General features: G+C 45.6%; 1 protein-coding gene across 1 annotated transcript in view; it reads right to left on the bottom strand.

The window, feature by feature from the left end:
• The window catches only part of LOC311228654 (DDB1- and CUL4-associated factor 6-like), a 194811-nt gene that overhangs the window by 75448 nt on the left and 108982 nt on the right, over nucleotides 1-10381 (bottom strand). The window contains exon 8 of the mRNA XM_084314584.1: nucleotides 1409-1912. Within this exon, the coding sequence (XP_084170710.1) occupies nucleotides 1409-1912 (504 nt within the window). The remainder of the gene's footprint in view (nucleotides 1-1408; nucleotides 1913-10381) is intronic.

Genomic DNA, 10381 nt, shown 5'->3' with positions numbered 1-10381 from the left:
GTGGGAGTGGGGTGGAGTGGGGTGGGGTGGAGTGGGGTGGAGTGGGGTGGGAGTGGGGTGGAGTGGGGTGGAGTGGAGTGGAGTGGGAGTGGAGAGGGGTGGAGTGGGAGTGGAGAGGGGTGGAGTGGAGTGGGGTGGAGTGGGGTGGAGTGGAGTGGGAGTGGGGTGGAGTGGGAGTGGGGTGGAGTGGAGAGGGGTGGGAGTGGAGTGGGAGTGGAGTGGGGTGGAGTGGAGTGGGAGTGGGGTGGAGTGGAGAGGGGTGGGAGTGGAGTGGGAGTGGAGTGGAGTGGGGTGGAGTGGAGTGGGAGTGGGGTGGAGTGGAGAGGGGTGGGAGTGGAGTGGGAGTGGAGTGGGAGTGGAGTGGAGTGGAGTGGGAGTGGGGTGGGGTGGAGTGGGAGTGGAGTGGAGAGGGGTGGGAGTGGAGTGGGAGTGGGGTGGGAGTGGAGTGGGAGTGGAGTGGGAGTGGAGAGGGAGTGGGGTGGAGTGGGAGTGGGGTGGAGTGGAGTGGGGTGGAGTGGGGTGGGAGTGGGGTGGAGTGGGGTGGGGTGGAGTGGGGTGGGAGTGGGGTGGAGTGGGGTGGAGTGGAGTGGGAGTGGGGTGGGAGTGGGGTGGGAGTGGAGTGGGAGTGGAGTGGGGTGGAGTGGAGTGGGGTGGGGTGGAGTGGAGTGGAGTGGGAGTGGAGTGGGAGTGGAGTGGGGTGGGAGTGGAGTGGAGTGGGAGTGGAGTGGAGTGGAGTGGAGTGGAGTGGAGAGGGGTGGGGTGGAGTGGAGAGGGAGTGGAGTGGAGAGGGGTGGGAGTGGGGTGGAGTGGGAGTGGAGAGGGGTGGGAGTGGAGAGGGGTGGGAGTGGGGTGGAGTGGGAGTGGAGAGGGGTGGGAGTGGAGAGGGGTGGGAGTGGAGAGGGGTGGGGTGGAGTGGGAGTGGAGAGGGGTGGGAGTGGAGAGGGGTGGGGTGGAGTGGGAGTGGAGTGGAGTGGAGTGGGAGTGGAGTGGGTACCATGCAGTGGAAAAGAGGCACTAGAGGGGAAAGAGGGAGGAAATACTGTAGAGCAAGAGGAAGGTCAAGATGATGAAGAGGAGGCTGAGGAAACAAAGAGTGAGGCTCCAACACACACACACACACACACACGCACACACACACACACACACACACACACACACACACACACGCACACACACACACACAAAAGGATGGTTCTAATGGAACAAGGAGGGAGAGAGACTCTCTTACTGAAGGAGCTGCAAATGGACATTTCTGGGACAGCAGTTTTTATGTCTTTTATGTTTGTGTCAAGTGCACAATCGCTAAGTATTGGCTTTGAAGTGTGTGTGTGTGTGTGTGTGTGCGTGTGTGTGTGTGTGCATGTGTGTGTGTGTGTGTGTGTGTGTGTTGTGGGGGGTGGACTCTTACCGGAGAGTGCAGGGTCCGTGGAGGGCGTGGAGTCGGCGGAGGAGGAGGCAGGGGCTGTGCTCTTCACGGACGAGGAGGCAGAGGGAGGAGGGGCCGTTACAGTCAACAATGACCCTGAGGAGGAGGAGGTGGGCAGGGGGGCGGCCGGACTGGCAGAGGCCCCCGTCTCCATCTCCACAGGCCTCTCAGGAGCACCGGGTTCCTGCGTGGGGGCCTCTGTGGGGGGCTCTGTGGGGGCCTCTGTGGGGGCCTCTGTGGGGGGCTCTGTGGGGGCCTCTGTGGGGGCCTCTGTGGGGGCCTCTGTGGGGGCCTCTGTGGGGGGCTCTGTGGGGGCCTCTGTGGGGGGCTCTGTGGGGGCCTCTGTGGGCTCTGTGGGGGCCTCTGTGGGGGCCTCTGTGGGGGCCTCTGTGGGGGCCTCTGTGGGGGCCTCTGTGGGGGCCTCTGTGGGGGCCTCTGTGGGGGCCACAGGGACAGCAGAGGCCCCCTCCGGACGGAGAGCAGTGCCTGGGGGCAGGAGACACCAGTCCACATAATCAATTGAAAACCAAGTAGTTTGTTAATTCTAAGGGTTAATTTAGAATCGAAGGGGGAATTGAAGGATATCATATGGTATCAGATGAATGTATGGGATCTAACAGTGGAGCCACATTAGCATTTAGCTCCGCCTAAATCCCATACATTAATCTGTTATATATGGGGCATGAAATGAGACATATAACTCAATTAGTATCGACGTGGCATCTGTTAGACCCACGTTTGATATTCTGGAAAGTTGTGAACGCTTTCTGGTAATCTGGTAACTGTTGGTTATATTGTATTGTATTAGGCGGAGCTAATTGCTAATGTATAGGGGTGGAACAGTTCACAAAATCCACGGTTCGGTTCATATCACGGTTTTGGGTCACGGTTTTCGGTTCGGTTCGGCATACTTTGTTTTTTATTTAACCTCTTCCGCCCGTGCGGACCGCAAATGACATCATGTCATAAATCAATATCTCCAGACTGTTGTACAAAAGTATCGTTTTTTTTGTCAATATTTGTATTCAAGTATAAACATCATAACCATGTCACAACAGCATTTATAATGTATATTATCATCAATACGTTCGTTTAGGAATAGGTTAAAGTGTTATTAGATAGATTTTCCTTTTAGAAATGGCCTGTTTATTTCGCGAGAGGCGACCATTTTGGAAAACCTTGAACCATGGGAATTGTAGTTTTTTTGTGGCCATTTTGCAGGGGACATCCATAGCTCTGGATCTGCGTTGGAATTTTTCTGTATGCATTTTTTTTATAACTCCTATTGTTACAAAGGGTCAGATTAAACCGAATATATATATTTATTGCTTGAGATCCCTTGTATAATATTTGTATATCGTTTGATATCCCTTGTATATTATTTGTATATATACACGGAATATCCCTTTACCTGCGTACAAACCAGAGTAATATTCGCTCTCCTATTGGACAGCGACCCCTAGGCGCCAACGGCCAAGCCCCCAACGGCAAGTTCAAAGGCAACTCCGGGCATGTCTCAACATGTCCAGAGTCTGCGCAGTAATACGAGACAGAACTGAGGTTGGCACTAGATAATTCACCTTACGTATAAATACGGCGCAGGTGTAAACAGCAGCACTTCGTTCAAGTTCAGTCCAAACCCTTGAAGCCTTCACCACGAGTCAACGTGCAGTGAAGTTAGCAACCTTGCATCTAAATAGAGTATTGAGAACCGTGTGCGAATAGATTGCTAAAGTGTCAGAGTTTAACGCAGTAACGTTGAGTTCGACTTATTCTAATGTGAAGTAATAGTCTATCATTTATAGTGTATCGTGCGGCTACAGTTCTTCAGTGACCAGCATTACCACCGGTTCGTCGTGTATATAGCTAGTGCACTTATCCAGGCTGGGCGGCCTAAACTCGTGCCCCCACCCGAGGAGTCCTAGACGAGAACCGTTGGATATGTACACCGGAGAACCTACACCGGCGACTGCAGAACCATTTCTGGTTGGATTATATTGCTTTGTGACCGCTGGAGCAGAGAACCGTCGATCCCACTGTCGTTTGGGATCTACCCCCCGTGAGGATCATCACTCGAGCCCGCCTCTAGGAAGAGGCTGGCTAGCTGTCTTCCATGCTGTCGAGCATACTGGATTATAGCTGTTGCTTTGTCTGATGATCAAGGGAGTACATGCACTGGCTCCTGTATCTGGAGCCTCGTTATTCCTCGTTGACCCAGACTTTGTAACCGAACATTCCTCTACCCCTGCCGGCCTTACACCCGGAGGGAACCCCCCAGTGTCTCCAGCTGGTACTAGTGTGCCCTACAGACGCAGCGCTCAAAAATCAAACCAATTCTGCTGCTTGTCTGCTGCTTGTCTGCTGCTTGTTGCTGCTTGTGTGCCACTTAAGTCTACTCAGGTGTTAATTTTCCGGGGCTGTTGGCTGGGGGAACAAAGGGAGGTTAGTTAACTTAAGTGCTTCCCCAGGGAGGGGGTCGGGGGCTACTGCCCTCAGACCCCCAAAATAATTTTTATATGGGCAGTCTGACTTGGGGTACTGACCATATATTAGTGTTGCAAACAGTGAAAAAAGCTAAGAAATCCGATGGGGCTGGGACATTTGGGACGAATAAAAATTTAAGATGAAAATCTGCCCAGCCTGTGGGAGGAAGTGGAGGTGTGAAATCTGGCCCGGTCAAGAACAATAGGAGTCACACAATCAGTTTGGAGTGCAGTGGTGGAGGAGTGGTAGAGGCGCATGAGAGGTTTGAGTTTTGAGTGCTGTATCTGTATGTAATTGCTATACCACAGGTGGCGTCAGTTTAGACCCATTCTAGTATTCATACTATTCTCGTTGACTTGCGCTCTTGACTGACTTTACGTGTGTTCTTCGCCATACAAGCGCGAGCCTAATTCTCAATCTGTAACCTAACGTTGCTTAATAATAATAAATACCCTCCAAATAGAACTTTATGTGTCAATGCCGTATTCTTGTGTGGGTGTTCACCATATATATTCATGTACTGTATGGCCAGTAATTAAAGTACATAACTAGTAGTGGTTTAATATATCACAATCTTTAATACAGTCAGGGAATTGTACCCCTCAGTTACACTTATTATTTGGGATAATATACCACAAAACGTAACGTTGTTGGCAAATATTGAAACAGTTAGTTTCTCTCCCCTATTGTTAGCATGCAGCAACAATTAGATCTGAAATTAGTTTCAAAACGGTTGCACCCTGGTCAAAATAAAAAAGTACAATAGATTACAGTATATTTCATTATCTGTTCTTATGCACGCCTGCCTGGTGATACTAAATCCAAATTGAACTCTGCCATTTGAAAGAAGTATATATATAAATGTGCGAATTGGCTATAATAAGGTAATTTATAAGCCTGCTATTCTATAATAATATTTCAAATTGCATTGGTCACGGTGGGAGAATTCAGTACTGTATCTACAGAACCTTCTGTTTAATCATCTTCCCTTTATTCATTTCCTTAGATGTTTTGTACACATGATCTCAAGAAGGTACTGAACGATATCAGTGGCAGTTCTTCATGTCTGGTCATTATTAGCATGGTGTTATTCACCGTCAAAGATGCAAAGAAAAATCATAATTCATATTCTCCTTTGTTTCATCACAATTTAAGCAAGCCTAGTAATACACAATATTTCTGACACTGGGAATACATTCACTGAGGTCCATAGATGTCCCTAGATACCAAGAATATGCAAATAGCCCTTGTAGAAGTGGAGCAATATTATATTTACTTAGGTATGTATTTTAGGCGGATTTTCAGAAAATAGGCTCCGGGCTTAACTCATTCAGCGCCAGTCACGAGTTAAGTCGGGTTAACTCGCCAACCGTTCAGCGCCAATCACGAGTATAGTCGGGTTTTAATCGTTATTTCTTTTATTAGCTATATCCATTCATTTTTCATCCATCCAGCCTGATGTTATCATTGGAAATGGGTCTGAGCTCGCAAAAGGGCAAATACCGCCGCCTACGCCTTCCAGCCGGTATTGCACTCTATTAGAAATGGTGTAGTTTCTTTTCTGGGCCGATCTGAGCCATGCGGGCGGGGTTTAAATATTCCGGCAGGACTAGCGTTTACAACGTTACATCTGCGATGCTGCCCCCCCTTCATATGCAATGCCGGGCAATGTGGGACGGACCTCCACGAGCAGTATTTGGAATGGCGATCAGATAATTGGATTATTTCTTTTGCATTACATCAGAGACCAGGTAAGGACTCTATATATAAAATCTTGCGTTGATCTGATATTTCTTTCTACCCCGATCGAAGCTGTCTGTGTGTGTGTGGCTGTGTGTGTGTGTGTGGCTGTTTACCGTTGAGTGCAGGAGGTTGCGGGGGGAGCGCCGCGCTACGAGGGCCATTTCATGTATGCACGAGGAAGGATAATAATGATAATCTAGCGTTGATTTCAGGAAGATTCGATAATCAAGCGAAAAATGACAACGTGTTGGGTGGATTCCACTAAAGGGCTATTATCGCGTCTTTTCCTGGGATTACTAAGAATCACCAAAACTATACTCATATTCAAAACGGTATAAAACGGAAATGTACGGATGAAAAAACAATCTTTTTTTTGTGCATGTTGACTGGAAGCAACTCACTGACAATCGACAGGTGTATTAGACCCATAGCTATAATTTAAGATATATTTTAAGCACTCGCAAATCTCGCAGTCTCCCCATTGATTAAAGCGATGGCGTACTAGCGCCCCCTGGCTCATTAAGCGATGGCGCTGAATGAGTTAAGAGGTTAAAAGAAATTGAACACTCCAAAAATACCATACATCAGCATAAGATATATAGCCTAAAAATAATCCAACTTTTCAGTTATTCTCAAGGACGTAGTCATGCAAAAACTGAAAGAATGAGGCAGTTTGACATCAGGCACATCATTTTGACAGGAGAGATAGGAGAGATGTTGGTACAGCAAGAGGGGAGGCATTGCTGATTTAAACATGCTTCTCATTTATTTGGTAAAAAAAATAGTTTACAGTGGTTTGCCTTAAATAATGTTTGGCACACAAAGACCGAACTGACTGAAAAATATAGGCAACATTTGTCAAAGTATTACCGTAACTTAACTTAACTTAACAAAATAATTAAACCTTTCTATTTTTGTGGCCACATTATAGACAAAGGCCATCAACATAAAGTATGCATATGCTCAACCAGCACTAGACTTTCTTATCAAAAAGGAAAAGTCACTGTTGTTTAAAATAAATAAATCATGTGTACTAAATATATATTTACTTTTTAATTGCATGACATATTATGAAGTATTCTCTTATGCTGCTTTTCACTGCATGGTACCTAATCGACTCGACTCGCTTTTTGAGCGTCCTGGTAGCCGTATCTGAAGTGACGTCACACGAGGAAGTAAATAGTAACACGCCGTTGGAACCTGGAGAAGCCCTGATGATATAATATAAACAGCCAATAAATGTGAAGTTATCTTTGAACCTCTGTTGTCAAGCCTCGTCAATATACCCCCCCCCCCCCCTTCCCCACTAATGGAACTGGTGTCGTGGAATCACTTCGCTGTGAGCTTTTCCACAGTTGAATCACAGCTAACGCTAGTTAGCTTAGCTCACGGCTAACGCTAGTTAGCTTAGCCCGCGGCTAACTTAGTTACTGCCTCTCTGGGTGTGTATGTGCGTATTCTTTTGCGCATCCCAATAACCGAACAATACACACATGCCCCGAACCGTGGAGGTCATACCGAACGGTGTACGGTTCGAATGCGTACCATTCCACCCCTACTAATGTGGCTAACAGTAAACTTTTGTACATGAAATACAGCCCAAAAACCTTAAAAGACCCCGCTGACAAACACACTTTACAAACGTTTGCTTATTAAATAATTTTTTTTAAGTAATTCAAAAAGAAAAAAGTGACGATAAAGTTGTTTAATTGACGGGAGAAAAGTTGCTAAAGTCTATGTATTGTGATGGGACCAGAAGAAGTCTACACGTCTAACCCTAACCCTAAAGTCTATGTGTTGTGATGGGACCGGAAGAAGTCTACAGGTGGAAGACGTAACTAACCACTAACCCTAAAGTCTATGTATTGTGATGGGACCGGAAGAAGTCTACAGGTGGAAGACGTAACTAACCCTAAAGTCTATGTATTGTGATGGACCAGAAGAAGTCTACACGTGGAAGACGTAACTAACCCTAAAGTCTATGTATTGTGATGGACCAGAAGAAGTCTACAGGTGGGAGACGTAACTAACCCTAAAGTCTATGTATTGTGATGGGACCAGAAGAAGTCTACAGGTGGGAGACGTAACTAACCCTAAAGTCTATGTATTGTGATGGACCAGAAGAAGTCTACAGGTGGAAGACGTAACTAACCCTAAAGTCTATGTATTGTGATGGGACCAGAAGAAGTAACACGTGGGAGACGTAACTAACCCTAAAGTCTATGTATTGTGATGGGACCAGAAGAAGTCTACAGGTGGAAGACGTAACTAACCCTAAAGTCTATGTATTGTGATGGGACCAGAAGAAGTCTACAGGTGGAAGACGTAACTAACCCTAAAGTCTATGTATTGTGATGGACCAGAAGAAGTCTACAGGTGGGAGACGTAACTAACCCTAAAGTCTATGTATTGTGATGGACCAGAAGAAGTCTACAGGTGGAAGACGTAACTAACCCTAAAGTCTATGTATTGTGATGGACCAGAAGAAGTCTACAGGTGGAAGACGTAACTAACCCTAAAGTCTATGTATTGTGATGGGACCAGAAGAAGTCTACAGGTGGAAGACGTAACTAACCCTAAAGTCTATGTATTGTGATGGACCAGAAGAAGTAACACGTGGAAGACGTAACTAACCCTAAAGTCTATGTATTGTGATGGGACCAGAAGAAGTCTACACGTGGAAGACGTAACTAACCCTAAAGTCTATGTATTGTGATGGGACCAGAAGAAGTCTACAGGTGGAAGACGTAACTAACCCTAAAGTCTATGTATTGTGATGGACCAGAAGAAGTCTACAGGTGGAAGACGTAACTAACCCTAAAGTCTATGTGTTGTGATGGACCAGAAGAAGTCGACACGTGGAAGACGTAACTAACCCTAAAGTCTATGTATTGTGATGGGACCAGAAGAAGTCTACAGGTGGAAGACGTAACTAACCCTAAAGTCTATGTATTGTGATGGGACCAGAAGAAGTAACACGTGGGAGACGTAACTAACCCTAAAGTCTATGTATTGTGATGGGACCAGAAGAAGTCTACAGGTGGAAGACGTAACTAACCCTAAAGTCTATGTATTGTGATGGACCAGAAGAAGTCTACAGGTGGAAGACGTAACTAACCCTAAAGTCTATGTGTTGTGATGGGACCCGAAGAAGTCTACAGGTGGAAGACGTAACTAACCCTAAAGTCTATGTATTGTGATGGGACCAGAAGAAGTCTACAGGTGGAAGACGTAACTAACCCTAAAGTCTATGTATTGTGATGGACCAGAAGAAGTCTACAGGTGGGAGACGTAACTAACCCTAAAGTCTATGTGTTGTGATGGGACCGGAAGAAGTCTACACGTGGGAGACGTAACTAACCCTAAAGTCTATGTATTGTGATGGACCAGAAGAAGTCTACAGGTGGAAGACGTAACTAACCCTAAAGTCTATGTATTGTGATGGACCAGAAGAAGTCTACAGGTGGAAGACGTAACTAACCCTAAAGTCTATGTATTGTGATGGACCAGAAGAAGTCTACAGGTGGAACACGTAACTAACCCTAAAGTCTATGTATTGTGATGGACCAGAAGAAGTCTACAGGTGGAAGACGTAACTAACCCTAAAGTCTATGTGTTGTGATGGGACCAGAAGAAGTCTACAGGTGGAAGACGTAACTAACCCTAAAGTCTATGTATTGTGATGGGACCAGAAGAAGTCTACAGGTGGAAGACGTAACTAACCCTAAAGTCTATGTGTTGTGATGGGACCAGAAGAAGTCTACAGGTGGAAGACGTAACTAACCCTAAAGTCTATCAGGGTATCTGCAGGTTTAGCCCAGTCAGATTTAAGGCTTTTTAAGACTTTTTAATGCCACTCAGAATTAAATTTAATACCAATTTCACGATAACAAAATGGCAAAAATCATGGGTACTCTCAGTACACTCATTCAAGGGTACTACGACTATGCCTGGCTACACCTCATGGTACCAAAGCACCTCAAAGGTACTAAAAACAAGATTACAAACATCACAAAACAAACTGGTCAGACTACTGCTTAACCTCACTCCTAAAACCCACTTTACCCCTGCCCACATTCAAAACCGCTCTTTAAGAGCACCTACGGGAGGCTGCAATTCGAAACTGGCCACCGTAAATGTCCAACCCCCCCCCCCCCCCCCCCCTAATGTACAGTCTCATCCCCATCATATATATATAATATTTTCTGTTAGGATCTCTGGGTAACAGTACTGTATATTATTTGCATATCGTATATGTCACAAATGTAACAGTACTACAGTATATACCTGTATGTCATGCATGTCCCTATGCCATAAATGTCATGATGTCATGTATGTTTTTACTGTATTTATTTCTGTATATTTTATTTCATTTTTATTCTATTTTACTCTACTCTTATCCCAGGCAACTTGATTGATTTGTGTTATTATTCTAATTAGTGACCTGTCCTGTCTAAATGTTTAAATGTTGAGCGATTTGCAGTGTCAAATTTCCCACGGGATAATAAAAGTATTTCTATTCTATCTATTCTATGTTGTGTATGTTTTTGATTGATTGATTGAAAACTTTATTAACAGATTGCAGAATGGGTACAATACAGTACAGCTCAATACACACAATTGTTAAGGGGATGCAGACCAGAGAAAGACTTTCGTCTTGTTTACATCAGGGTCCCCCATTTTCAATTCATCAGGAATGTCTATATGAATTGAAAATGGGGGACCCTG

Source organism: Notolepis coatsorum (assembly GCF_963971535.1).
Source record: "Notolepis coatsorum genome assembly, chromosome: 5".
Taxonomy (NCBI): domain Eukaryota; kingdom Metazoa; phylum Chordata; class Actinopteri; order Aulopiformes; family Paralepididae; genus Notolepis; species Notolepis coatsorum.
Note: the sequence above shows the minus strand (reverse complement) of the source record. Positions and strands in the feature narration are given on the sequence as shown.